Source organism: Artibeus jamaicensis, unplaced genomic scaffold (assembly GCF_021234435.1).
Source record: "Artibeus jamaicensis isolate MK-2021 breed Jamaican fruit bat unplaced genomic scaffold, CSHL_Jam_final scaffold_847, whole genome shotgun sequence".
Classification (NCBI taxonomy): Eukaryota; Metazoa; Chordata; class Mammalia; order Chiroptera; family Phyllostomidae; genus Artibeus; species Artibeus jamaicensis.
This window is the reverse complement of record NW_026522057.1, coordinates 30747502-30774628: the sequence shown is the minus strand read 5'-3', so window position 1 is coordinate 30774628 and position 27127 is coordinate 30747502. Positions and strand designations below refer to the sequence as shown.

General features: G+C 65.9%; 1 protein-coding gene across 1 annotated transcript; it reads left to right on the top strand.

Annotated features, from left to right (window-relative positions):
• Positions 1 to 1212: 1212 nt before the first annotated feature.
• PLCH2 (phospholipase C eta 2) lies at positions 1213 to 26115 on the top strand. The gene is made up of 22 exons (XM_053660106.1): positions 1213 to 1609; positions 2649 to 2795; positions 4316 to 4569; positions 4722 to 4850; positions 7507 to 7677; positions 8203 to 8296; positions 8440 to 8643; positions 8805 to 8925; positions 12994 to 13165; positions 13416 to 13523; positions 14745 to 14903; positions 17318 to 17404; positions 17763 to 17845; positions 18232 to 18329; positions 18419 to 18601; positions 18908 to 19015; positions 19519 to 19643; positions 19803 to 19887; positions 20171 to 20317; positions 20687 to 20766; positions 22677 to 22974; positions 24331 to 26115. The coding sequence occupies exons 1-22, from the start codon at positions 1498 to 1500 to the stop codon at positions 25566 to 25568; spliced, it is 4203 nt and encodes a 1400-aa protein (XP_053516081.1). The 5' UTR covers positions 1213 to 1497; the 3' UTR covers positions 25569 to 26115.
• The last annotated feature ends 1012 nt before the right edge of the window (positions 26116 to 27127 follow it).

The window sequence follows — 27127 nt, the reverse complement described above, 5'->3', positions numbered from 1 at the left end:
GGGCCCGGCGGAGGGGGACACCCCCTCTGGGCTGTCCCCATGGGGTTGAGGCCCTCCCTCCGCTGCCCTTGGAAGCTGGCCCTGCCCATCTGCCTGTCCGTGTGCCAGGCTCCTCCAGGACGGAGGGGTGGTGGTGGCCGAGCCCCAGAAAGCTGGGTGGCCGTGACCACCTCCGTGTCAGTGTGCCCTGTGCTGGCTCTGTGTCGCTGCCCCGAGCTGCCTCGGGGGCCTTGGCACCGGGGCCCAGCCTGTGCTCACCTGCACTGGAGTACCTGTGAGGGCCAGTCCTGGCCGGAGCAGGGACAGACCTGGATGGGGGTGGGAGGTCCCTGCCCTAGGGGTCCCGGGGGGCTGCACAGTGCAGTCTTGTGTGGGCCCATGAGGCAGCTGAGAGGCAGCCCCGAGGGGACGTGAAGGGCTCTCTCAGGTCCAGGGACAAGGAGTAGGGAATTGGGGGGGGGGCGTCGTTGGAGTCCTGGGGCCCTGGGGCCCTGGCTGTGCACTCGGCTGCAGGACTGGGCCTGCCTGTTGCTGGAGCATCCAAGGTGGGGTGGGGGTCTCCTGGGGCCACCCTGCCGGCAGAGCCCCGCATCAGGCCGGAATAGCTGCCCTTCCTCTGCTTGGTCAGAGGGTCACCGCCTGGGGGGCTGAGGAGGCCTCTGGGAGCTCGGCGCCCTGGCCAGCCGCTCAGTCTGTGCCAGCGGGACCTGCCCAGGCCGAGGGGGCAGCCAAGCCCCACCGCTGGTGGCAGGAGACCACCGATTAGCTACTGGCTCACGGGCCTGAGCGGGGCAGCACGTGCCTGGGAGCTTTGGTGGGGGGTGGGAGGCTCTGGCAACGGTGGGGAGATGACAGAGGCCTTGGCGCCCGGTGTGGGAGAGACGGTGGGGAGAGACCGCCCCCAGCAGGGCCTGGGACTGCGCCCCAGAGGGGGGCGCCATGAGGGCCGTGGCCTCAGGTCTTGGGGCCGTGTTCTTTGAGTTTCCTGGGAGGGCTGCCCATCTGTCCTGCCTGCTTACTCAGCCAGGGCATGGGGCTTGTGGTCTGGGGCCTCGGACGATGTGGCTGCCTATTCGGTCCCCTCCTGGCTCTGTTAGGAGCTCCCTGGGCCTAAATCCTCTGGACAGCTGAGCTGGATCCCGGCTTAGATTAGCGCAGGGGATTGGGCAGCGGGTGGGCGGGGTGGGCAGGCAGAGAGCTTCCCCACCAGCACACCCTGCGACTGGGCCTTTGGGGACCTGTCTGCAGTCCTGTTGGGTGGGTGGACTGGCCTGTGGGGCATCTGGGACAGCAGGCGACAGTCGGGCTGATGCCAGAGGGCCCTGGGAGCAGCCCTGCAGGGGCCTCGGGGGACTCCAACGGGGAGGAGGAAGCAGCAGAGGAGAGAAGGGGGCCTTGCAGAACCCCTGTGTCGCCCGCTGCTGCCTGACCTGCTGCGGATGCCGGGGTGCCGGCCCTCTCCGGCCTCCGTGAGTCCACCTTGGCCATCGTCCGGGGATGGCCATCCCCTCCAACCGGACCAAGGGAACAGTGGCCTGCCTGGCGGAGGCCTTCTTCTGGGTCGGAGGGAGCGTGGCCATGTCCCCTTGGTGGCAGCTTGGCCCACTAGGTAAGGGGGCAGGGACTTCCTGCTCCTCCCTGGCCAGAGCCCCGCCCAGCTCCAGGGCCAGTGGGTCAGGAGGATGTGACGGCCGGGCTTGCCCGCTCCGGGCCCCTGGGGTTATGGCTCCAGCAGCATCCCTCTCTGCTACCCCTCAGGGCTGACCCACCGGTGGGGCCACAGGTGGGCCAGAGGGCATGACCCTGGTGGGTGTGCTGGCTGGGCACTTGGGCAGCTCCGAAGCTTCGGCTGAGGGGGACCTTGGCGCTTTGGGGGCAGCAGTGCCTTCAGTCCAAGGTGCCGGTGCCAGACTCGATGGGGTGCCCCCTGCTGACTGCAGCGTCCCCAGCCCCAGGAGCTCTGCGTCCTGGCTGGCAGCCAAGCTCTGGGACAGGGGAGGTGCTGGTGCCCAACAGCGGGATGGGTATGCAGAGGAGGGGTGGCAGGGAGGAGACCGGGGGCCCAGTGGGAGAAAGGTTCGGTTCGCGGCTGCAGTCTGCCAGGCACCTCCCCGGAGCTGCGTGCTGGGGTGGGGCGGGGGCTCCGCGTGTCCTTTCCTGGACCTGCTGGGCTCGGGGTGCAGGCGGTCGGGAGCCCCGCTGGGCCTGGGGGGGGGCTCAGCCACCGTGTCCCTGTGTCTTCTCCAGTGTAGCAGCCTTTGGGGCAGGTCGTGGGGCTGGTTTGGGTGGTGGCCAGCGGGGTGGGCAGGTGGCTGGTCCTGTCAGGCCTCAGCTGGACCTTGGGCCCCGGGATCGTGGGGGAGGGGGGCAGGCCGATGGGCAGAGTGGTCCTTTCTCCCGGGGTCTCTGGCCCTCGAACCAGATCCCAGATTGGATGTGCAGCCCAGGCCAGCTCCCGGGTCCCCGGCGACTCCCTGGGGGCCCGACCTTGGAGCCTCGTTGGGCCAGTGGCAGGAGGATGAGTGGTCTCCGTACACAGGCGGGGGGGGGGCTACGGCTGGCACGGATGCACGGTGCTCACCGGCACCGCCGTCTGTCTGTCTGTCTGCCCTTCCCGTGCCCTTCCCCGTGGTGGCCGGTGTGCCCAGTGGAGCGGTGCATGAGCGCCATGCAGGCGGGGACGCGGATGGTGAAGCTGCGTGGCAGCGCCAAGGGCCTGGTGCGCTTCTACTTCCTGGACGAGCACCGCTCCTGCATCCGATGGCGGCCCTCCCGGAAGAGCGAGAAGGCCAAGAGTGAGTGGGGGGCCGGGGGACCCTGGGGGTGTCAGCGGCTCCGGGCCCAGCACAGGGGCACCACTGGCCTTGCAGTTTTGGGGTGGCCTCTGCCCACGGGGCAGGGGGGGTCAGGGCCCCACACCCTCTGGGACGTGGTGGGGACGGAGCAGCTCTGGTGCCCAGCCCTGTGCCGGACACTGGGATGGGCTGAGAGGCCAAAGGACCTCCAGTCTAGCTGGGCAGATGAGGCCTCCCGTACACAGGGGCCAGTCCTGCCGGGCACACTGAGGGTGGGGCTTGGGTGGGTGCCAAGTGTCTCCTAGGCAGCCTGGGACGTGGGGGGAGGGATCTGGAGCTGGGGGGGACTGTGCAGGGACTGGAAGAGGAGGTCCGCTTCTGCGTGGGGAGCGGGCTGGGGGTCTAGGGTCAGGAGGGAGGAGCCCCCGGGGCCAGGAGGGGACTGGACTGCCCCTCCGCCGGCTTTGTCAGTGGGAGAGGCCAGGTGTGCCGGGGCACTGCCTGCCCCTCCCCCCCGGGGCCCAGGGGAGAGCCACACTGGGGAGGCCCTGGGAGGGCGTCCGGCAGGGGCCTGCGGCTGCCCCCGGACCCAGGGAGTAGAGCTGCCCCCACAGGCTGCGCAGGCAGCGGGAGCCCCTGCACCCAGTCCAGGCGCTCCATTCCAGGCATGGTTCCCAGCACTGGGAGCGCAGCCAACGAGAAGCTGGCCTTCGAGTGTGGGACAGCCCCACGTGCTGCTGGGTGTGACAGGGAAGCGCGGGATGGGGTGGGGCGGGGCTGTGCTGTGGGCGGGGGCTCACGGAGGCCCCTCTGAGGAGCAGGTGCTGGGGCAGGGACCCGCAGGCTTGGATGGGAGACTGCGGTGGGCGCAGAGCAGACGGTGGCCTGGGAGGGAGGGCTGCTGGGAGGGAAGAGTAGGTGGGGCAGCTGTGCCCGGACTGTCCGACCCCCTGCTCTGGAGGCCCAGCACCACCCTGCTGGCACAAGAGCCTTGACCTGGAGGAGGCACCGGGGCCGGCCCCCAGCAGGTGGGCTCGGCCCACCTGGGGAAACAGGGTGGGGGCGGAGAGCAGAGCAGTAAGGCCACCGCTCAGTGCACGATGGGGAAGTCCCCCGCCTTTGCTCTGGACACGAGGGCCCTGCGAGCACAGCACGAGGCCAGCAGGGGCCTTCTCTGAATTCGGGGTGAGCTGACGGAGCCTCTGCAGCCTCCGCCAGGGGCACAGACCAGAGGCCTGGCTCGCCGAGTGGGGGCAGCCCTCTCCCTCTTTGGGGGGCGCCTTTCACACGCAGAGGCAGGGGGAGCGTGTCTCGGGGCCACAGCAGGGGGCGCGTCTCACCGCACATTCGCATTCCCTGTCTCTCACCCGCAAGGGTCTCTTGACACATCCCCTCCCCACCGGCCACCCAGCCTCAGGTGCGAGGGGCGCCCCCTGGTGGGCCCAGCTGCTGCTGGGACACTCTGGCCGGGAGGGGAGGCCCGCCCCGGGGAGGGCGGTGACCGGCGCCCCGCTCCGCAGTCTCCATCGACTCTATCCAGGAGGTGAGCGAGGGCCGGCAGTCGGAGATCTTCCAGCGCTACCCCGACAGCAGCTTCGACCCCAACTGCTGCTTCAGCATCTACCACGGCAGCCACCGCCAGTCGCTGGACCTGGTCTCGCCCAGCGGCGACGAGGCCCGCACCTGGGTCACTGGCCTGCGCTACCTCATGGCCGGCATCAGTGACGAGGACAGTCTGGCCCGCCGCCAGCGCACCAGGGACCAATATCCTCGGGCACAAGGGCAGACCCCCAGGGGCCCATCCGTCCCCCCTGAGCGTGGGGATCCCCACCCAGAGCTGGGCCGCACGCCTGGGGGAGGGGCGGTGGGGAGGGCGCGTGCCCCGGCCCCCGCTGTAACCGAGCTGGCCCCTAACTCGGCCCAAAGTGGCTGAAGCAGACGTTCGACGAGGCCGACAAGGACGGGGACGGCAGCCTGAGCATCGGCGAGGTCCTGCAGCTGCTGCACAAGCTCAACGCGAACCTGCCTCGGCAGCGGGTGAAGCAGATGTTCAAGGTGAGGCGGGGCGAGATCCTGCCCGGCGCCGGTGTGGGAGGCCGGTGGAGGTGGCCCCTGAGCAAGGCTTCGAGGGTGCGTCTGGGAGCCGGAGGCCCTCCTCCAGCTGCAGGGGGGGGGGCTGGGCCTCGCCGTTTCAGCCGCAGCCAGTGGCAGGGGATGCCGCTTGGCCAGCTGAGCTGGGCCCTCCTGGACTGGTGGGCTGGGCACTCCAGGCAGGTGTTGGTCAGCGAGGAAAACCACCCAAAGGGGGACTCCCCGCTTTTCGCCCCTCCCACAGCTCGGCCTCTGCAGTGGAGTGTGTTTTTCTCGCTGGGGTCTCGGGTGCCTGCCCACGTGCCCCATGGGCAGCAGGTCTGGGTGGCGGTCCTGCAAGGGCAGCCACCTAGCCCCCCGCCAGCCTGGTGTCAGGGCCTTTGCTATCGCCAGTTAGGACCTCGAGATCTTGCTGCAGCCAGGAGAGCGGGTTCCCAGGGCCTGAGGCCACCCACATGCACACACAGGCACACACACGTACACCCCGACACAGACACGTGCTCACACATGCAGGCACATACATCTGAACACACATGGGTGAACACACGCATGTGCATGCAGGCACACACACTCGTGCAGCCTCACACCTCTGTGCGGTGCAGCCCCCCTGCCTCCTGCTGGGCTCTCACGACGGACGGGGGTCACGCTCGATTGGAGCTGGGGGTCGGTTGGCTCAGGGTCGGCGTGTGACGGGGGGCTGCTGGCTGAGGACTGGGGGCTCCTGGGGCCCCTCCCGACCGCTCCGGAGGGGCCAGCAGGGCAGTGAGGAGCTGTGGGCAGCTCAGGCCTGCGGGTAGGCCCGGCCTGTCCGCCTGCAGCGCAGCTCTGGGGTCAGCGGGCCTCCCAGGGAGGTGAGGCTGGGTCAGGGACCAGCGGTGGTCAGGCTGGCTCAGGGGCTCCAGATGGCCCACCGAGGAGGGAGGAGGGGAAGCCCCCATGGAGTGGGGCCCGAGGGTCCAGCACGGAGTTCTGGCTTGAAACAGCCCCTTGTGGGAGGCTCTCGGGAGCCGGCCACGCCCTCGCCTGCTGTAAGGGCGCCGGGCCTCTCACGCACCGTGTGGCGCAGGGCGGGGCTTCCCGAGGAGCCCTCTGGCGCACCCCAGGCCTGGCTGTATCCAGGCTTCAACCCCCTCACCCCGAGGAAGCCCTGGAGAGTGGGGAGCCCCTGCAGCCTGGGTCAGGCAGCAGGGTGGGCTCCAGGTTGACTCTGGAGAGAAGTGAGAACAGGGGGCTGTTGGCCTGGGGCTGCTTAGACAGCTGGGTCCCGCTCAGCTGGGCCCCCCTGCTCATCGGCATGGCCGCCCTCTGCGGGCGCTTGGAGCCCAGGGTGGCAGGCTGACCTCTGTCCGGCTGGACAGGGCGGCTCTGATGGATGGTGTCACCTTGGCTGTGGAGGAGTCTCAGCATGTCTGCCCCCAGAAATGGCCCGACCAGGGGGGAGATCTGTGTGGCTGTGTGGTGGGCGGAGAGGGTCTTGAATGTAACGTCATTCACCCTGAGATGACAGTGTGGCCTGGGCGAGGTGCCCCGTGGCTCTCGGGCCTCACGGCCAGGCGAGCGCTCTGGGCTGGCTCCCGGCAGCTGCGGGCCAGTCTGTGCGAGGGAAGCGGCAGGCCAAGCACGTGGGGGGCGTTTCCGGGGCCGGGGGTTGGCTCCGCCCCTTCAGGTCTCACGGAGCATTTTTCTTCACTGCCAGGAACCACAGCAGTGGGGGGTGGGCGAGCCCAGTGGGGCCACACCACCCCGTGGGCCGGACTGAATGCCCAGTGCCTAGCCCCAGCCATGCCCCGGCAGGGCTGTCAACCCCCCTGCCCCAGGGGCCCTTTGACCCACACTGGGGGGGCCCTTGGACGCAGGCTGCCCTCAAACCCGGCACCGCACACACAGGGCCTCTGGGGGGCATCTGCCGGTCCCCTGTGCTCGTGGCTCTGGGCTGGCCCTGTCCCGGCCTGGCCTGGGTCCCTGGCATGGCCTCTCAGGTCCTGGAGCAAGAATGCGGGGCCCTGCCGGGTGCCCACTGTGCCGCAGCGCCCGGAGCAGCAGCAGCCAGGAGCACAGGACGGGACCTAGCTTTCCCGGAGACCCACTCTCTTTGGAGACGGGGACACAGGGATGGCTGTGGCCACTTGCCTCTGTGATGCTCCTGGTTCAGAGGGGGCCCCAGGGACCTGGCACCCACCCCAGGGCCACCCAGACTGTGTGGCCACGTGAGGGACACCAGCCAATGGCCTACAGGTCTGACAGGTGCTGCTGTCCATGGTGCTGACCTGGGGCCTCTCCTGGCTGGAGGTATCTTCACGCTGGTTCTGTCCGCCTCCCGCCCCCCGGGCCAAAGAACCGGACTCGGCACTCCGGGTCTTGAGCAGCACCTTCTCAGGTTCTGACTCTCACCAGCTCCCAGTGACTCCCAGCCTCAGAGCACCTGAAGGCCTTGGTCACCGGACACCCTTGTCCTCTGGTCTGTCCCGTCTTGAGCCCCACGGGGCAGGGCAGCACTTGGTCCTCAGTGTCCCTGGGACAGTGAGGTTTGTGGGGACGGTCAAGAGGTGGGGGTGGGCCTGGAGGCCTGTGTAGGCTCCGGGGGGGGGACGCAGGGGGACCCACAGGCCTTGTGTTGCAGGAGGCGGACACGGACGACCACCAGGGCACGCTGGGCTTTGAGGAGTTCTGTGCCTTCTACAAGATGATGTCCACCCGCCGGGACCTCTACCTGCTCATGCTGACCTACAGTGACCACAAGGACCACCTGGATGCCGCCAGCCTGCAGCGCTTCCTGGAGGTGGAGCAGAAGGTGAGGCCCCGGTGGGGATGAGGTGTCCGGGGGGACCACACTCGACCACAGCACCATGTGGGCCCCTTGTGGGTCTAGGGTTCCTGGGCCCAGCCTTCCTCTCTGCGTCCCCGTCCCCCGAGCTCCAGGCCATTGTCTTTGTCCTTTGCCCATCAGTCCAGCAGACGCCCAGATGCCGCTGGGTGCCAGGGAGCCACGCTCATCCCTTTCCTTGACCCCTGGAAGCTCTGTTCATCCCGAGGGGCTGTGTGCTCTGTGGACACTGCCCTGCTGACTGGTGGCCCAGTGTCCAGAGACCAAAGCATCTGGACCCCTTGTCCTGGGCCCGGGGAGGGGCCGGGTGCCACCTGGAAGCCCGAGGTGGGGGAGCACGCAGCAGGGCCCGGAGCCCACCCCCACTTTGGCTGGCCCGGATGTGGCGATCAGAGCTGGGGTGGAGGCAGTGGCTCTGGCGGCAGAGGACCGGCAGGGTGACGCCCTGGTGATGGCCCGGCCGGCCGGGGCTCTGCCGCTTCTCTGGCCCAGATGACCAGCGTGACGCTGGAGAGCTGCCAGGCTGTGATCCAGCAGTTCGAGCCCTGCCCGGAGAACAAGAGCAAGGGGGTGCTGGGCATCGACGGTGAGTGGGGTGCCTCCGTCCCGTGGTGCTGGCAGGCTGACCGGGTGGGGGGCGAGGGCAGCCTGGGGGTCTGCCGGGCGGCGGGGGCTAGGGATCGAGAAGCGGCAGGCCTGAGCCCCGCCCCGCGCCCTGCGTCCCCGCAGGCTTCACCAACTACACGCGGAGCCCGGCCGGGGACATCTTCAACCCCGAGCACCACCGTGTGCATCAGGACATGACGCGGCCGCTGAGCCACTACTTCATCACCTCGTCCCACAACACCTACCTGGTGGGCGACCAGCTCATGTCCCAGTCTCGGGCGGACATGTACGCCTGGGTGCTGCAGGCCGGCTGCCGCTGTGTGGAGGGTGAGCAGCGGGGCCCCGGGGGGCGAGTCCTCTGTGGGGGCAGCCCTCTGGGGTCTCTGGCCCTCAGGCGTCCGCCCTCTGCTGCGCGACGGTGGGCCCGTGTGGAGTAGGAGGCCCCTGCAGTGGGAGCCCCGGCGCTGACCCGGCCCTCCCGCCCCCAGTGGACTGCTGGGACGGGCCGGATGGGGAGCCCATCGTGCACCACGGCTACACGCTGACCTCCAAGATCCTCTTCAAGGACGTCATTGAGACCATCAACAAGTACGCCTTCGTCAAGAACGAGTGAGTGGCAGAGACGGTGGGCGGCGGGCCTTGGGGGGCTCCCCTGCCCTTGCCCCACGCCCTCTCTGGGGCCGAGGTTGCAGCAGCTAAGGGCAGCTGCCCAGAGCAGCTGGGACTCTGGCACTTGTTGTCCCAGAGAAGCTATTCTGTGTCCAGACGCAGTTTGCTGTCACTCAGCTGTGGTTACAGACATCGTTGACAAAATCCAATTTAGTTTCTGGAAATAGAAGGCGCCTCCCCGAACCGCTGGAGTTACCTTCAAGTCTTAGCTAAAGGAGGTTGGCAGGGGAAGAAGCAGCCAGTTCACGGAGGAGGGAGAACGAGCAAGGCCGACTGGGGACTCAGAAACGCAGCGGCCCCCCTGGAGGAGCTGGCGCTGCCGGGGGCTGCGGGGAGGGGCGGGGCCCAGCCATCTCTGCAGGGTCGCCTGGCCCCTGGGGTGGCGGGTAAGGCGGTCTCCGGGCAGGAGGCTGGGACACACAGGCCCCCCGGGGCTGCCAGGTGCCTGCTTTGCAGACACAAAGCTTCAGCGCTACCTCCGTGCCAGAGAAGGGGGGCCAGGAGCACCTGGGCCCAAGGCCTGCTGGCTGTTTCCGCTCCAGGGCCCTCCGTCCTCTGCCTCCTGGTTGTGTCTTCTGGGTCTGAATGACCAACATTTTCTGAAAGAATCATGTTGCTTTTTGGCAAAAAAAATGAGGTAAAATGTGCACATGGTTGGAAAAAATCAAACAACAGCCCTGGCTGGTGTGACTCAGTGTGTTGAACGCCAACCTGTGAACCAAACAGTTGCTGGTTCGATTCCCAGTCAGGGCACATGCCTGGGTTTCGGGCCAAGTCCCCAGTAGGGGGCACTCGAGAGGCAACCACACATTGATGTTTCTCTCCCTCTCCTCTCTCCCTTCCCCTCTCTCTAAAAAATAAATCAATAAAATATTATTTATTTTTAAAAAGATTTCATTGATTTATTTTAATAGACCTTTTAATTTATTTTGACTTTTATTTATTTTTTAAAATATTTTATTTATTTACTTTATATTAAAATATTTTAATTTATTTTTTAAAGATTTTGTTTATTTACCTTTATTTTTATTTTAAAAAAATATTTATTTTTAGGGCAAGAGAGGGAGAGAAGCATCAATGTGTGGGTGCCTCTCGTGTGCCCCCCACCAGGACCTTGGCCACACCCAGCCATGTGACCTGACTGGGAATCGAACCAGTGACCCTTTAGTTCGCAGGTGGCACTCAATCTGCTGAGCCACATCAGCCAGGGCTATTTATATTTTTAAATATGTTTTGTTGATTATGCTATTACAGTTGTCCCATTTTTCTCCCCTTTATTCCCCTCCGCCCTGCACTTCCCCCAACATCATCCCCCCACCTTAGTTCACGTCCACGGGTCGTACAGATAAATAAGTTCTCTGGCTTCTCCATTTCCAATACTATTCTTAACCTCCACTGTCTGTCTTGTACCTACCATTGATGCTTCTTATTCCCTGTACCTTTCCCCTCTCCCACTGATAAGCCGCCACGTGATCTCCAGTTCTGTGATTCTGTTCCTGTTCTAGTTGTTTGCTTAGGTTTTTTGTTGTTGTTGTTTTAGGTTCAGTTGTTGATAGTTGTGAGTTTGTTGTCATTTTACTGTTCGTATTTTTTATCTTTTTCTTAGATAAGTTCCCATAACATTCTGTATAATAAGGGCTTGGTGATGATGAACTCCTTTAACTTGACCTTATCTGGGAAGCACTTTATCTGCCCTTCCATTCTAAATGATAATTTTGCTGGATAAAGTAATCTTAGATGTAGGTCCTTGCCTTTCCTGGCTTCAAATACTTCTTTGTAGCCCCTTCTCGCCTGTAAGATTTCTTTTGAGAAATCAGCTGATAGTCTAATTGGAACTCCTTTGTAGGTTACTGTCCTCTTTTCTCTTGCTGCTTTTAAGATTCTCTCCTTCATTTTAATCTTGGGTAATGTAATTATGATGTGCCTTGGTATGTTCCTCCTCAGGTCCAACTTCTTTGGGACTCTCTGAGCTTCCTGGACTTCCTGGAAGTCTATTTCCTTTGCCAGATTGGGAAATTCTCCTTTATTATTTGTTCCAATAAGTTTTCCACTCGTGGCTGTTCCTCTTCCCCTTCTGGTACCCCTATGATTCAGATGTTGGAACATTTAAAGTTGTCCTGAAGGTTCCTAAGCCGCTCCTTGTTTTTTTGAATTCTTATTTCTTCACTCTGGTCTGGTTGAATGTTTGTTTCTTCCTTCTGGTCCAAAGCATTGATTTGAGTCCCAGTTTCCTTCCCGTCACTGTTGGTTCCCCGCACATTTCCCTTTATTTCAACTTTGCATAGCCTTCCCTTTTTCCTCTGTTTTTCAACCATACTCCACCATTTCTGTGAGCACCCTGATTACCAGTGTTTTGAACTCTACATCCAGTAGGTTGGCTCTCTCTTCATCACTTAGTTCTGTTTTTGGAGCTTTGATCTGTTCTTTCATTTGGGCCATATGTTTTTGTATCGGCGCACCTGTTACACAGTAAAGGGTGGAGCCTTAGGTGTTCACTAGGGAGGGGCAGCCATGTCACTGTGCTGTGGCACTGTACTGGGGGGAGGGGTCAGAGAGGGTACGTTGCCACTTGCTCAGCTCTCTGCTGCCTTTCAGTGACTTCCCCTGCTTCCCACAAGCAAACTGGCCCTTCTGTTGCTGATTTCTGGGTGGGTGGGTTTGTGTACATTCTAGGACCCTCTGGGTCTCTCCATCAAACTCTCCTGTGAGGCTGGACTCCCACCACTGCAACCCCCACAGGTTTTTACCCTCAGAGGGTTAGAGGTTTTAGTTCCCCCCGGGCCCTGGGATGTGCAATTTGCCTCGCTCCCCAGTTGCTCCTCCAGGTTTATCTGCACGCAAATGTGGGCCTCTTGGTCCTCCAGCCACTGCCTTGCTGCGCGTCCTCTCCACCCAGCTGCCTGTCTCCACCCCTACTACCGGTGTGGACGAATGTTTCTCTTTAACTCCTTGGTTGTCGGACTTCCATACAGTTCGACTTTCTGGCAGTTCTGGTCGTTTTTGTTTTTAAATAGTCGTCGTCCTTTTGGTTGTGCGAGAAAGCACAGTGTGTCTACCTACGCCTCCACCTTGGCTGGAAATTCTAAATAAATAAAATCTTTAAAAAAATCAAACAACTGAAGAACTCACAGTGGAAAGGTGCAGACTTGCCACACAGGCGGCAACACCCCCACAGGTGGTGCACTCAGGGCCGTCCATGGGACAGTGTTCAGTGTCCGGGCCAATGGGGTGACTTTTCTCACAGTCTCCTGGGCGTGATGCAGCTGTTTCGCTCCCATTACTTATTTATTTATGTTTTAAAGATTTTATTTATTTTCAGAGAGGGGAGAAGGGAGGGAGAGAGAGAGGGAGAGAAACATCAGTGTGTGGTTTCCTCTCTCTTGCTCCCTACAGGGGACCTGGCCCACAACCCAGGCAGGTGCCCTGACTAGGAATCAAACCCTCCACCCTTCGGTTCACAGGCTGGCACTCAGTGCACTGAGCCTCACCACCCAGAGCCCCCATCATTTCCGAGGCATGACTTGGGACTGGCTCAAATGTTTCCTTCGGTTTTCCTGGAGTTCCCAGTCGCCTTTGTTTTCTCGTGGGGCAGAAGCGCATGTCTGCTTTACTGAGGCCTCCCAGCTCCTCCCGCCTGCTCAGCTGCTTGTCAAAGCTGTTGAGGGTCCCCCTCCCGGAGTGGCTGGCAGCCCCATCTGTCCCGGGGCCCCTGCTGGAGACCCCGTCTTTTCTTTAAAAGATTTTATTTATTTATTTTTAGAGAGGGGGGAAGGGAGAGAGAAAGAGAGGGAGAGAGACAGAAATGTCGATCAGTTGCCTCTTCAACAAGCCCTGACTGGGACTGAACCCACTACCCAGGCATGTGCCCTGGACGGGGATGGAACCAGCGACCTTGCACTTGGTGGGAGGGCACCCCTGAGTCCTGTTGGTCTGGGTGGAGGCCCCTTCTTGTTCAGTGGTGCGGGCCCTGCCCTGGCCTCACCTGCCCCCCCCATGTGGGGGCCGCAGGTACCCCGTGGTCCTGTCGATTGAGAACCACTGCAGTGTTGCCCAGCAGAAGAAGATGGCCCAGTATCTGACTGACATCCTGGGGGACAAGCTGGACTTGTCGTCAGTGAGCAGCGAGGACGCCACCTTGCTGCCCTCTCCGCAGATGCTCAAGGGCAAGATCCTGGTGAAGGTGAGCCCTTGCCTGCCGCCCTGCCCCGGGGCCGGCGTCTGTGCCGTCCAGGGCTGATCTGCCTTGGCCTCCGTCGCTCTGGGTGGCCAGCCAGCCTGGGGAACCTCTGCGTTTCCAGAGACGTTTTCGTCCCACACTGCCGCCCCGGGTGTCCTCTGCCCTCCAGCAGGCTGAAGGCCTTCCGTCCGTGGCTGGACCAGCCCCTCCAGCGCTTCCTCAGGGCCCTTCCTACTGTCCCCTCCTCCCCCAGGGCAAGAAGCTCCCAGCAAACATCAGCGAGGACGCAGAGGAGGGCGAGGTGTCCGACGAGGACAGCGCGGACGAGATTGACGAGGACTGCAAGATCCTCAATGGGGATGTGAGCGGGGGAAGTGGGGGTGGCCAGGAAAGAGGGACTCGGCAGAGGCCCAGGGTAGTGTGCCGGCCACCAGGCTGCTGGGCCTGGGTGAGGCCTGAGGCCACTGGGGCCCCTCCACACGGGACGCGCACCCCATGATCCCGACTAGCCCGTGACCCTTGGGTGCCGCCGGCTGCACACCTGCTGCTGGCCTGTCTTGGTTCCTGTTTCTGAGCTGCCTCTCGGGGTGCTGTTTGCTCAGTTTGCTCGGTCCTGTGGTGGCCCTCAGCAAGTGGGGCCCGCATGGGGGAGGGTCCCGCCCGGGTCCCACCCACACCTGCACCCGCCTGGGCTCTCTACAGGCCGCCCCCAGCCCCCGTCCCGGGTGCCCAGTGGTCCGGCTGCACCATCCTCCTAGCCCAGTTCCTGCCCTGTCTCTAGGCAGCACCAAAAGTCCAGGCGGCCATGTCCACGGAGCGCTGGCTCCTCTTCCTTGCAGCTTCGCCGCCGGGCTGCCGGTGGCGCCGAGGCTGGGGGCTGCCCTGGGGCTGCGGAGCCAGTGGGGCTGGAGGCCTGACATCAGCACCTGCTGTCCCCCGGGCCCTCCCTTCCTCCCCCAGGGGCAGTCAGGGGGCGGAGGAAGGTAATTGTGCAGGAGCTGCCTGCCCTTGCTGGTAATTGTTTCAGGAAGCCCCGAGGCCATGGAATTCTTCCCGCTAGGCCCGAGGGGATGGTCACTCCAGCTCCAAGAGGCCGACCCAGGCACCCAGGACCCAGGCCCAATGCCCAGGCCCTGCCCTGGAGGGGTCCGAGTTCACCAGGGCCACCCTGGGGGCGCCTTGGGCAGGGAGTCTGTCCCCGTCCCCTCCCCTCTCCTTGGGATGACTTGCGAGTCCTAGATCCCAAGCTGCTGAGCCAGCTGAGTGCACTGACCTCCCCGAGGCAGTGAGCCCTGGGCCAGGTCCCCGGGGGCAGCATCGGGCACTGAAAGAGGCGGCCTTAGAATCCGAGGGGCCTGGGTTCAGGCCTGCCCCGCGCCGCCTGCAGCCCTGGGGCAAATCTCGGCCTGCTGTTTGCCCCAGAGTGGGCGGGTGGCTGTGTGGACCAACACCCACTGTGGAAGGCCTAGGGGACCCGGCTCCCTCTGGGGCGGGGTGGCCTGGGCCGCCACAGGCCCCTGAGGACCCGGGACCGGGGGTTCTGTCAGGGAGGCTGATGCCAGGCTCGGCCCGGCTGTCACAGGCCTCCTCGAATCGGAAGCGTGTGGAGAACATCGCCAAGAGGAAACTGGACTCCCTGATCAAGGAGTCGAAGATCCGAGACCACGAGGACCCCAGCGACTTCTCCGTGGCCTCACTGCCTCCGCCAGGGAGGCCGGGGCCCAAGGCAGAGCGTCGCAGGGTGAGCGCCCGGCGGGGGGGGCTGTCGGAGGGCTCCAGGCTGCGGTCTGTGTGCACCTGCGCACATGCATGCATTCACATGTGTGCACCCACACCACTCGTGCACTGACACAAGGACAAGCACACGTGCGTAGGCCTGCACACACCCATGTACACTCACACATCTGTACATGCCAGCCTGTGCTTGTACCTCTGCACGCCTGCACGCACATGTCTCCACATGCTTGCACACCACTCTGCTCATGCCCACACTCAAACCTGTGCACACACGGCTGCTTGGCCCCACAGCCTTCACCATGCCCCGTGGGACAGCGAAGTGGCAGTGTGCCCAGTTGGTGTGGCTGCTCCGTTCCGGAGTGGCTGGCTACCAAGGTCTGTCCCCTGGAGGCCTGGGGCCTCCCACTGCCGCCAGCAGCTCCTGCCAGAGGCGGACCTGCTTACTGAAGGGTCTCCTCAGAGGGAGGGGCACCTGGGATCTCAGGGCCCAGCCGGTCCTGGGGGCGGCCCAGAGTCCCCAACAGCCTCGTGGAAAAGTGTCCCTGAGCTCTGGGAAGGGCCCCGTGGACAAAACAGGAGCAGGGCTGTCACCACAGGCCCGAGGAGGGGTGCTGGGTTGGGTCCCTCCCAAGGGGGCAGCGAGCCTGGAGGGACAGGCCTGTTAGCCGAGTGGCCGGAGCACCAGCGGCGGGCCCTGCAGGCACTGTGGCAGGCGGGGCAGCTGGCCAGGGCAGGCGGGGCTCCAGACCCTCAGGGGCTGTTCCGCAAGTGAGCGGGGCAGGGTGGGTGGTGGGAGGCATTGCTCCTCGGCTGCGGCACATTCAGACCCAGGTGTGTGTCCCACCCACGGGGCGCCTCCCGCCTACAGGGTGCTCGGTGGGGCTGGTCCCACCGCGGCTGGCTGAGCGCCCTGTGCAGGTGGCTCCCGCAGGTCCCTGCTGACAGTGGTCATTTACTTTCAGTCTCAAAGACGGGTCCTGGCAGGGACAACACAGCGCCTGAGGCTCCAGCGGGCGGTCAGGGCGCCCGCCAGGCAGATTCCACTGAAGTCCCCGCTGTTCCTCAGCCAGGCAGCCCGGGGCGCCCCTGCGGGCACTCCGGAGGGCAGCCTGGCCCCGGGCTGTGCGCCTGAGCGGCTCCCGGAGGCTTCTTGGACGGGGAGAGGGGAAGCTCGGGCTGAACTGCCGGCCGTGTGGACTTGAGGGCAACTGGGGGTTCCCTCCCCCCAGCAGCAGCTGCTGTTTCCCGTGGTGCAGCCACAGAGCAGTCTGAGGGGGACGGGGTGGTGTCGAGGATCACTGGGGACAGCAGGATGGTGGGCGTGCCTTGCTGTGCTTGTCCTGTGCGCTGCTGGGGGGCCCGAGGCCAGGGACCCCACCGCATGGCTCCCAGGGCAGGTGCGGGGGGTGCGGCCAGTTGTCATCTGCAGGGGCAGGAGCAGGTGGATGAGGACGGGAGCCCCACCTTGTGTGCCAGGCGCACCTGTGGGTACGGGCCCTGCCCAACCCCTGCCCTCCAGCCCCCAGTTCCCAGCATGTCCAGGGTGGGACCCTCCCGGTCAGGAGGGGCCGGGCCTGGCCTGTGGGCTGTGCTCCCTCCCAGTGTGGATGCTCCCCACCTGCCGAGCTCCCCACCAGCACTGGCTACGCCCCAGGGCTGGAGGGCCGGTGTGGGTCCGCCGCTGCCCTGGGGGTTGGCGCTGTCTCCCCGCCAGGCTTGGGGTATATGGGGGGTCCGGGGTGACAGTGGATCCTGGCTGCAGCCACTTCTCTGGGATGCTGGCCAGCGCAAGCCTCTCTTTGGGGGCCCAGATTCGTGCGTTTGTGCCGGTTTCCAGGCACGTTTAAAGAAAGAGCCAGGACATTGGGAGGGGCCCGGGGGGCGGGGCAGATGCAATGGGCCCCCCCTGCCCCCCCGAGAGTAAGTGAGCTTAGGCGTGGACGGGCCTGGACGCCTGTGTTCCCTGACCGGGAATCTCCGGGTGCACGGGGGCGCCGAGGTGAACAGGGAGGCCGGAGGCTGTGGGGAGGGGGCGCGGTATCTAGATAATGGCCTGGCCTGCGGGGCAGCAGGCAGCACCTGGGAGAGTGGGCCCCGCCCCCATGCAGGGCTGTCCCAGACGCAAAACCCCCACTGGGCCTGAGATCCCCGTCTGCGGGCGGCGGCCGTCAGGACTGGGGTCCTAGCGAGTGTAGAACGGCTGATGCCGGCGCCTCCCGAGGTGCCCACTGCCCTTCTGTGGGGCGTCACCTCCTGCAGTGCCCAGGGCAGCAGCCGGCCCGCCTGGGGCCCCTCCTCCGGCCACGCCCGGTTTCCTTCTGCCAGAAAGGCCCCCAGGCCACCTGGCAGTGCCACCCGCCCCGGCCAGCCTGGTCTGACGCTGTGCTCACCAGGTCCCTCTGTCTGTCCCCCTCCCAGGCTGAGGAGGGCCTGGGGTCTGGGGAGGACGCCGGGCCCAGCAGACGGAACGGCCGGCTTCTCATGAGCGGCTTCTCCAGGCGCAAGGTCTGGGGGAATCCTGGGCCGGGGTCCCTCTTGCACCCACATGCCCAGCCGTCCCTGTGCTGGCCAGAGAGGGCCTTCCAGCCCCTAGTGCCCCAGCCCACCTCCCAGGATCCCCCTCTGAGTTCCTGGCTGCTCGGCAGCTGCAGGCATGGGGTCTGAGCCCCAGTTGCCGTCCCCCGACCACACTAGCCAATGTCCCAAGCACTGGTCATCCGGGCCCTGGCTGAGAAGGGCGCTGCAGAGGACCGGCAGGCCCACCGGGCGGCATGGGTGCTGGGGCCCCGGATGACCCCTGCACCCCCCTGGGCCCTGCTGATGGCCGGGCCTGCAGCCCTGACTCTGCCCTCCCTGCACACAGAAAAAGAGCGGCAAGCTGAAGAAGGTGGCCAGTGTGGACGAGGTGGACGAGGAGCTGGACTCGCAGAGCAGCCAGAGCCGAGGGTCAGGGCCACCCCCCCCCGCCCCCAGCCCCTCAGTAGACGGTGGCAGAGGCGAGTGCTGAGGCCGAGGTCAGGCCACAGCCAAAGGCAGACACAGGCTTGGGGGCAGGGCAGGGGCAGGCCAGCTGAAGCAGGGCCCTGCCTTGTTCCCAGAGCCGGTGGGCACGGTGCTGGCTCTCCCCGTGGCGTGTCCCTGTGGCGTCTGCCTGTGGCGCGTTCACCGCACATCCTAGCACCTGAAACACAGGGCCAATAAGACGCTCAGTGGGCGTTCTACGTGAACCAGTGAACTTGGCCGGACCTGGAGCCCGCCTCTTGGACCAGGGCTGGCCTGAGTCGGGAGGGGCGCCAACCTCGGGGTCCTGAGCCCGATGCCGCCCCCTGCAGGGCCACCCGGCAGAAGAAGACCATGCAGCTGTCCCGGGCCCTGTCTGACCTGGTGAAGTACACGAAGTCCGTGGGTGCCCACGACGTGGACACGGAGGGTGAGGGGTGGCCCGGGCTCCAGGGGCTGTGGCGGGGGGGCCGGGCCGCGGCCCCGAGTGCCCCTGACGCTGGCCGGCGGCGCCCACAGTGGCGTCCAGCTGGCAGGTGTCGTCCTTCAGCGAGACGAAGGCGCAGCAGATCCTGCAGCAGAAGCCGGAGCAGTACCTGCGCTTCAACCAGCGCCAGCTGTCCCGAGTCTACCCGTCGCCCTTCCGAGTGGACTCCAGCAACTGTGACCCGCAGCCCTTCTGGAACGCCGGCTGCCAGATGGGTGGGTGGTGCTGGGCGGCGGGGCTGCGGCCAGCGCCCTGCCCGCCCGCTTCTCTCCAGAGACTTTGGACCCACCCCATCCCGCCCCCTTACCAGCCCAGCTCTGGGTGGGCCCTTAGTTCCTCGGGTGCCTGAGGGCTGGGAGTGGGCAGCTTCTGCCCGTATGCGGGGCTCCAACTATGCCAGCTGTGAGCTCCGGGGCCCCTGCTCATGGGGGCGACTCCCGGGCTTATGAGCAGCAGAAGGGCAGGGCTGGCGGGAGGGCGTGGCCGGGCGCTGACTGGCCTCTGCACACTGTTGCCTGCAGTGGCCCTGAACTACCAGTCCGAGGGGCGGATGCTGCAGCTGAACCGGGCCAAGTTCAGTGCCAACGGCAGCTGCGGCTACGTGCTGAAGCCCCAGTGCATGTGTCAGGGTGAGGCCCCGGAACGTGGGGTAGGGATGCAGCTGCCACAGGCTGAGGGTCAGGCTGAGACCTGCAGGGCTGGGTGGGGGAGCCCCACCCTGGTCCTGGCCGGGTCTGGGAGGGGCCTTCGTAGGATCTTCCCCCCATCCTGGGACCTTGTACTGAAAATACCTGGCCTTCCCCCTGGGCCCTCACTCCGCCCATACCCCTTGGATTCTCTGTGTACTCGTCTGCCCAAGGTATCAGCCTCACAAGCTCCAGCTCCCTGTCACCGGGGAGCCCCACCTGTCACCTCCTCCCCCCCCACCTTGCTCCCAGTCACCAGCCCACCCAGAGGGAGCGAGCTGTGCCCAGGTCCTACAGGGTCGCACAGAGGTGACCAGCATAGCGGTCCTGGTGCCCACACTGGAGTGGATAACTCCTTCCTCCCGGGCTGGGACTCACATTGGGGTGGGGCGGGGGGTGGCGTGGCCACACTGGTGGGGGGATCCAGCCTCATGCCACACCCCCAGGCGTCTTCAACCCCAACTCCGAAGACCCGCTGCCCGGGCAGCTCAAGAAGCAGCTGGTTCTGCGGATCATCAGCGGACAGCAGCTGCCCAAGCCGCGGGACTCCATGCTGGGGGACCGGGGGGAGGTATGCGGGCCGCGGGACTCCGTGCTGGGGGACCGGGGGGAGGTATGCGGGCCGCGGGACTCCGTGCTGGGGGACCGGGGGGAGGTATGCGGGCCGCCGGGCACGGACGGGAGGGGGCCGAGCACCGGCAGCCCTGGCCTCACACTGGCCTCTGCGCAGATCATTGACCCCTACGTGGAGGTGGAGGTCATCGGCCTCCCTGTGGACTGCAGCAAGGAGCAGACCCGGGTGGTGGACGACAACGGTGAGAGCCAGCCTGAGGGCACCCTGTGCCTGGCTGTGCTGGGGCCCCGCCAAACTGCTGCCCTGGCAACTCTGGTCCGAGTGGGCTCCTCCAGGGACCTAAGTAATGGTCCAGGCTGGGCCCTTGGCTGGACACCCGGTGACAGGCCCCCAGGCCCCAGGACCTGCTCCCCTCGGCCCGTCGGCCAGCCTGGGAGGAGGGTGTGGGCCCAACAGGCCTGCAGGCCGCAGCTGGGGCGGGAGGACAGCCCCCGACCCCTCACCCCCCACCACGTGGCCTGCAGGCTTCAACCCCGTGTGGGAGGAGACCCTGGTGTTCGTGGTCCACATGCCTGAGATCGCGCTGGTGCGCTTCCTCGTCTGGGACCACGACCCCATCGGGCGCGACTTCATCGGCCAGAGGACGCTGGCTTTCAGCAGCATGATGCCAGGTGGGGAGCTGAGCCCTGGCCCCTGTGCCCACGGAGACCAGCCGCTCCTGAGGAAGCCTGTGTCCTCACATGGCCAGTGTCCCCCGTGCACACCGGCGTCCCTGCACAGTGCAGGTGTCCCAGTGCAGGGTGGGCTGTGAACACTGGGGGGAGCGAGGAGGCAGGCACTTTGTGGACAGGGAGGGAGCTCAGGCCGGGGAGACGCCCCCCAGCCCTTAGGAAGAGGAAGGGGCCCCTGTGGGCCAGAGCACCACTGGCAGGCGCCCTGGAGAAGACAGCCCCCAGGACCAGGCTCATGGGCTGCATTCAGAGCTCGGGGCTCGGAGCGGAGGGGGCAGGTGGGTTGAGCTGTGGCTCCGGCTCCCGCAGGGTACCGGCACGTGTACCTGGAGGGAATGGAGGAGGCCTCCATCTTCGTCCACGTGGCCATCAGTGACATCAGTGGTAAGGTGAGTGCCCCTGAAGCCACCGGCACCAGCCCAGCCGTGACCCCGGGCCTGGTGGCGCCCCCGCCGGACCGGCTTCTCCACTTGTGCCGGGGTGATGGGGCACCAGGAGTGGGTGTCCGCGCCCTTCCTGAGCGCCCCCGGCCACCCGCCCGTCTGTCTCCTGAGCCTCCCCTTTGCGTCCCAGTGTGCCCGGCCCTCCACCCTCCTGGGACGGCCTCTGCCTGCCTGGGCCGCACTGCCCCCGCCCCACTCCCTGGCACTTGCGCCCTGGGGTGGGTCCCGTGGCAGTTTCCCGGGCTGCAGAGCCCAGGGGTCCCTGGTCCCAGGTCAGAGCCCAGGCAGGCCTGCACGGGGTCCCTCGCAGGTCCCGTCACTCACTGTCTCTCCTGCCGCGCTCCTCGGGCCGAGCTTCCAGCCGGACTGGGCTCCCAGCTCTCCGTCATCTGTCGTCCGTCCGTCCGTCCGTCTGTCTGTCTGTCCTGCGTCTGGCGGTCTCCACGGGCTCCGCACCCCGCTGTCCGTGCCTCACGGCCTCCGCTCTGTCTCTTTGGTCTTGCAGTGGGCTCTCTGTGTCCCCAGTCCACCTTTAGAAGCACCGCCCCCTTAGGAGCGCGCAGGTACCCGGCACCGGACCGCGCAGCCTGCCCCCCTCCCCCCCGCATGCTCAGGCCGCCCATCAGCATCCGTGACTCCTGGCAACATTGTGGGGACTGTCAGCTCACGTGACATGGACTGGGGTGTGGTTCTGGGGGTTCTGGGGACCTCAGGCCACCCTCAGCCACGGAGCGTTTGGGGAGCAGGTCCAGGACTTCGGCCTCCTGTGTGCGCTCTGTCTGCCCCCGTGTCGGAGGTCTTAGTGGCGTGCTGTCCGGGCGCCCACACCCCTCCCTCTCTGCACCCCCCGGGTGCCCCGACTCTGTCAGTGTCGCCGACACCCACTGCCAGGTGGGGTGGTCCCGGGGACCGGGAGCTTGGAGCTTGAATCCTGGACCTTCTTCTAAATGACTTGCCAGCCAACTTTAACCAAACTGCTCTGCATTTGGGGTCTTGAATCTGGAAGTGGATTCAAGCACTGGCCACTTTAATGCCTGTGCCCAGAAGTGCCCCCAGGTCACTGGGGAGCACTGGCCATAGTTGGGTCTCTGCATGCGAGGACCCTTCCGGCCTCTGCACACTCAACACACAGCTGCCAGCCTCTCTGGCAAGTGCCACCCGGTCCCAGGGACCTCTGGCCGCCCTACTCAGGGAGGCTCCCGGTCCCCTGGCAGGGACCTCCCGAGTCTGGCTGTCCAGGAAGGCCCTGGGCCAGTAGCCTTTTGGGGGGCACCAAGTTGGCGTGAGCCCTTGAGGTCACACACGCAGAGGGCAGGGTGAGACTGGGAAAGACCGCCTGGCGGGAGCCCAAGAAGACCTCCTGGAAGAGTTGGCACTTCCGGGGGAGTGGGCCGGGCAGGGGCATGGAGAGCAGACTGCAGGCCTGCACCTGGCTGTGCTTGCTTCCTCCACCTGCAGTGCCAGGGGCGGGGCCAACGTGCCTGGGCGGGGCCTGCTTCCGGCCGGTGCTCAGTCCATCCTCTCTCCCCATCAGCACTTCCCTGCCGGCACCACCTGCCAGAGTCCGGGGCTCAGGACCTGAGACAGGTGCACGGTGTGGTGTCACAGGGTCTGGTTCGGAGATCTCTGCTTGGGAGAACCCTGGGGGTCCCGTCTGCCTTAAGACCTGCAGACCCTTTGGGCACCGGCTCACAGCACCTGGTGCAGACTGGCACGCCCACTGTGCCTCACCTAGCCACTGGGGCTGCCGCAGGCTCCGCTAGGCCCCTGGCCTGCCAGAGTGCGGCTGGGCTGGGCTGGGCCGGCCCCGGCCCCGGGCACCTGGCCTTCAGTTACGTGGGCTCCTTCTCTTGCAGGTCAAACAGGCTCTGGGCCTAAAAGGCCTTTTCCTCCGAGGCCCAAAGCCCGGCTCCCTGGACAGTCCTGCTGCTGGGCGGTTCCCGGCCCGGCCCTTTGTTAGTCAGAGGCTCCTGAGGCGCACGGCCAGCGCCCCGACCAAGAGCCAGAAGCCAGGCCACAAGGCCTTCCCGGAGCTGGTCCTGGGCTCTCAGGACACAGGCTCCGAGGGGGAGGCCCTCGACGGGGCACCTCCCAGTCCTGGGCTGGCTCTGGAGGCCCTGGCCAGGGAGGAGCCGGGAGGCCGAAGTCCCCGAGGTAAGGCACCGGCACCGAGGAGCCCAGGGCAGGGGCGGCCCCTGCGTGCCCCCGAGGGCCCTGGGCCTGCCGGGGTGGCCGCCTCCTGCATGAAGTGCGTGGTGGGCTCCTGCACCGGCGAGGAGGCGGAGGGCCTGCGGAGGGGGCAGCCACCCAGCCCAGGGCCTGTTGGCGAGCACGTGGCCATCAGCCAGCAGCCCCGTGCCCGGGCAGGCTCTCTGGGGGCCCCCCATGCGGCCCTGGGCAGAAGCAGCAGAGGGGCCCCCGAGGGTCCGTGCGCCGCCTCCTCCCGCTCCAGCAGCCCAAGCAGCCCCGAGGTGGCCCCCCCCTGGCCTGAGGGCGCCCGCAGACAGGCTGGGGCCCTGCAGAGAGAAATGAACGCCTTGTTCGTTCAAAAGCTGGAGGAGATTAGGAGTAAATCCCCAATGTTCTCCACCGGTAAGATCCGGAGCACTTCCTGCCTTCCCGTAGCATCCCCAGCCCCTTGGCATGGCCTGGCCAGGTGTCCCCTCTGTGCTTCTGTGTCCAGACCGCTGCATCGTGTGCTCAGCACCTGCATTTTCCTGTGCTCCGTCGGCTTGCCCTGTGGGCCCCCAGTCCCCAGCCCCCCGTCTGACCGAAGCTTACCCCAGGGCCTCGTGCCCTTGGAGGCCTCCCTCCACCCCCGAGGGGTCGAAGCCACCCTCACCCCTGACTGTCCCACCCCCGGTGGGGACTGAAGCTAAGCTGTGCTCCCTGGGGCCCGCAGGCCGGACTGAAGCTGTCGGAGACCAGCACTGCGCCGGCCTCCCTCCCCGGCTTTTCTGGGACCCAGGGCAGCATCCAGCCGCACCCTGGCCTCCCTCGGGGCCAGGCTGCAGGAGTCCTGGTTCCTGACTTGCACTGGGGCAGCATCGGGGCCCCTTGGGACGCTGGCCCCGATGCCTGCAGACTCCAGGCCGGGGGCTCTGGGATGTTCTGAACTGCTCCGAGCAGTCCGAGACAACGGCTGGTGACTTTGTCACGGGTGTGGGGGGACCCAGGCCAGGGGAGGAGACGCTGAGCCAGCCTGCTCCCCTTCCCGCACTGCACCCTTGCTGTCTGTCTCTCCACCGGCCAGCGCCACCCCACGCTGACCACCCTGCTCTCCTTTCTGTCCCCATGCTGCCTCTGTAGTTAGGAACTGAGAGCAGCCGAGCGCCAGGTAACGGGCTGGCCCCCGGCGTGCGCCCCTTAGCACTGTGCAGGGGGCCCAGCCACAGTGCACCAGAGGGCAGGGTGGGGGGCCTCTGGGTCCCAGGAGGGGCCTGGCGGCTGGGGCGATCTGCGGGCATGGCTGCGGGACCCGTCCTGACGCCTCCTCTCCCTCCCCCGCAGATGCCGGCCCCTTCTCTGTGCAGAGGGCCGCCTCCTCCCTGGAGACCATCAACGAAGAGCCGGCCCTGGGCCCTGGTCCCCCACCCAGCCCCCCCACGGGAGGGCCCTGGGGCTCCACGGGAGCCGGAGCCAAAGCTGAGAGCCCCCACGGGGTGGCTCTGGGGGCCCCTGTGCCCCTGCAGCCCAGGGCCGGGGGCCATGGGGACACAGAGCCGGCACCCAAGAGCAGGCAGCAGGCATGGAATGGTGGGGGCCCCGGTGGGGTGTGTGAGGGGGCCCCCGGCAGCCGGACGGACAGCAGGGCCCAACCCCGGCTCCTGGGCCATCGGCCCTTGGTCCAAAGGGTCACCAGTGAGGGGCAGGTGCCCTCGGAGCCCCTGAGCGGACGACGGCCCCTGGCTGGGCCCTCCCCTGCTGTGCACTCCGACGCCACGAGTGGGGACCAGCTGTGGCAGCGGCTGGAGCCGGGCCACCACAGTGATGGTGTGTCCTCGTCCTCCAGCCTGTCGTCCAATGACACGGTGGTCGACCTCTCACTGCCGGGCCTGGGCCTGGGCCTGGGCCTGGGTCGAGACACCCTTTCGGGGGCCCTGGCTGGACGCCTGCCCTTGCGGCCCTGCTTGGCCACAGCTGCCCACCTGGACTTCCTCTCTGTGACCAAGAGCAAATCCAACCCCAACCTGTGGGCTGCAGGCCAGTTCCCTCCAGCCTCCGGGGAGCTCCAGCCGCGACCCTTGGCCCCTCGGCCACCCTGGGGCTGCCTCCCCCTGGCAGGCCTCAGGGACTGCCCCGCATCTGCCAAGTCTAAGAGCCTGGGGGACTTGACCGCCGATGACTTTGTCCCCCGAGATGAGAGTCTGGGCAGAAGCCTGGGCCTCGGCCTGGGCCCGGTTGCGGGGGCGCTGGGGACTCAGGGGCCACGGCGGGACGCCCTGACCGAGCAGCTGCGTTGGCTCACAGGGTTCCAACAGGCGGGAGACATCACGTCGCCCACCAGCCTGGGCCCTACTGGGGACGGCACGGCCGGCGGCTCCGGCTTCCAGCGTCGTTCCTCTCGCAGCCAGAGCCGAGTGCGGGCCATTGCCAGCCGCGCCCGCCGGGCCCAAGAGCGTCGGCAGCGGCTGCTGAGCCCGGAGGAGGAGCGGGGCGCCCCCGAGGGCGCCTGCTCCTTGGGCCACGAGGGCTTTGGCGACCTACCAGCGCCCAAGGGTGCCACGGGCCTCCTGCTCAGACTCTGACCCAGCCCTCAAGGTGGGTCAGCCGCCCTCCCCACGCCCAGGGGCTGTGGGCCCCTCAGCAGCCCTCCCGCCCCCTCTCCCGGGGAGGAAGGGGGCCCACCCCTGGGCCATGTTTCTACCGTTTTAAACTCTGTACTTAGAGAGGCGTTGAAATTTTTAGAGACAAAACTTCTAGGACAATAATGGTGCCGAGTCCCTCCTCACATTCCCCTGGTGCTTGGCTGCGTGGGTGCGTGAGTGCACCCGTCCAGCCTGGCCGGGGGGCGCCCTGAGCCGCCCCGGCTGTGCTTGGCTTGTTCTGCCCAAACCCCGCTCTGCACGGACATTTTAGAATCTTTGTAAATTCCTGCCCTGGCTGGTGTGGCTCAGTGGACTGAGTGCTGGCCCTCAAACCAAAGGGTTGCCAGTTCGATTCCAGGTCAGGGCATATTGCCTGGGTTGTGGGGCAGCTCCCCACTCAGTAGGGGGCGCACGAGAGGCAACCACATATTGATGTTTCTCTCCTCTTCCTCCATCCCTTCCCCTCTCTCTAAACATAAATAAAATTTTTTTTAAAAAGCCCCGAACAGGACTCCAATGTAAACGTGTCCACACTTGCTCTGCGGGCTGCCTGCCTGGGCCAGAGGAAGGGGGGCCTGTGCTCTGGGGGGCTCGGCTGGTCTGGCTCCCTGGGGTCGGCCACAGGCCCCCAGCACACAGCCCGGTCCCTGCCCCCCAACACTGTGGTCCTGGGCAGGGCCCCCTCCACCCCCGCGCCCCCACTGCTTTGGCCCTGCCTCCGCGCCACTGGTTCTGGGCCTGCCCCCTCCCTGGAGAGGCTGGGGTCTGGCAGGGCCACTAGGGGGTCCGACAGGGCCCGTGCCCTGCCTCTCTCCTACCACGACCTCCAAGGTGGGCGGCCAGTGACCGCCCCCCACAGGCAGTGGGCGGGGGCCTGCCCGTGCAGTCCCCGAGCCCCCCTCACAGTGACCCTCTGGGGCCCCAGGGGCCTGTGCTCCACAGGCTTGGGTAAGGGGCGTCCACAGACCCCTGGGGACCTGGGGCCTCTGCCCTCGGGCCTGGTGCATTGGGGGAGTCCTGGCTCAACCCCAGAATGGACAGTGAGGACGGCCCTTCCAGGCTGCTTGTCTCTTGGGAAAGGGTAGGGGTGCTGACCCCCAGGAAGCAACACACAAGGACCTCAGCCCAGGGATCTGACTGCTGAGTGGGGCGGTGACAGCAGGGCTCCGGTGTGGTGACCACCTTCACGGGGGCAGGGGGTCAGCCCTTGTCCTTGTCCAGCACTGGGTGGGCCTTGCCTCCTGCTGCATGGTTACCTTCCGGGGGCTGCTCTGCTCTCAGCACTCGGGGGGCCGGGGTGTGTCATGGGAGGGGTCTCCAGGGGTGGGGGAGCTGGTCGGGGCCTGTGCTCAGTTCCCTGGTGCCCTTGAGGGGCCGCCCTGCAGGCCCCGGCCTCTGTCCAGCACTCTTGGCGGTAGGGGAGGAGGCAGTGGCATGGCCCCCTGTTCGGGGCCAGGCCAGGGCAGCTGGCAGCTCTGGACCTCTGCACCTGGGGCCCC

Coding starts and splice junctions, on each gene's coding strand:
- PLCH2 (XM_053660106.1), top strand. CDS start 1,498: ATGGCCATCCCCTCCAACCGGACCAAGGGAACAGTGGCCTGCCTGGCG. Junction 1,610..2,648: donor GTGGCAGCTTGGCCCACTAG/GTAAGGGGGCAG, acceptor CGGTGTGCCCAG/TGGAGCGGTGCATGAGCGCC. Junction 8,297..8,439: donor GGGGGTGCTGGGCATCGACG/GTGAGTGGGGTG, acceptor GCGTCCCCGCAG/GCTTCACCAACTACACGCGG.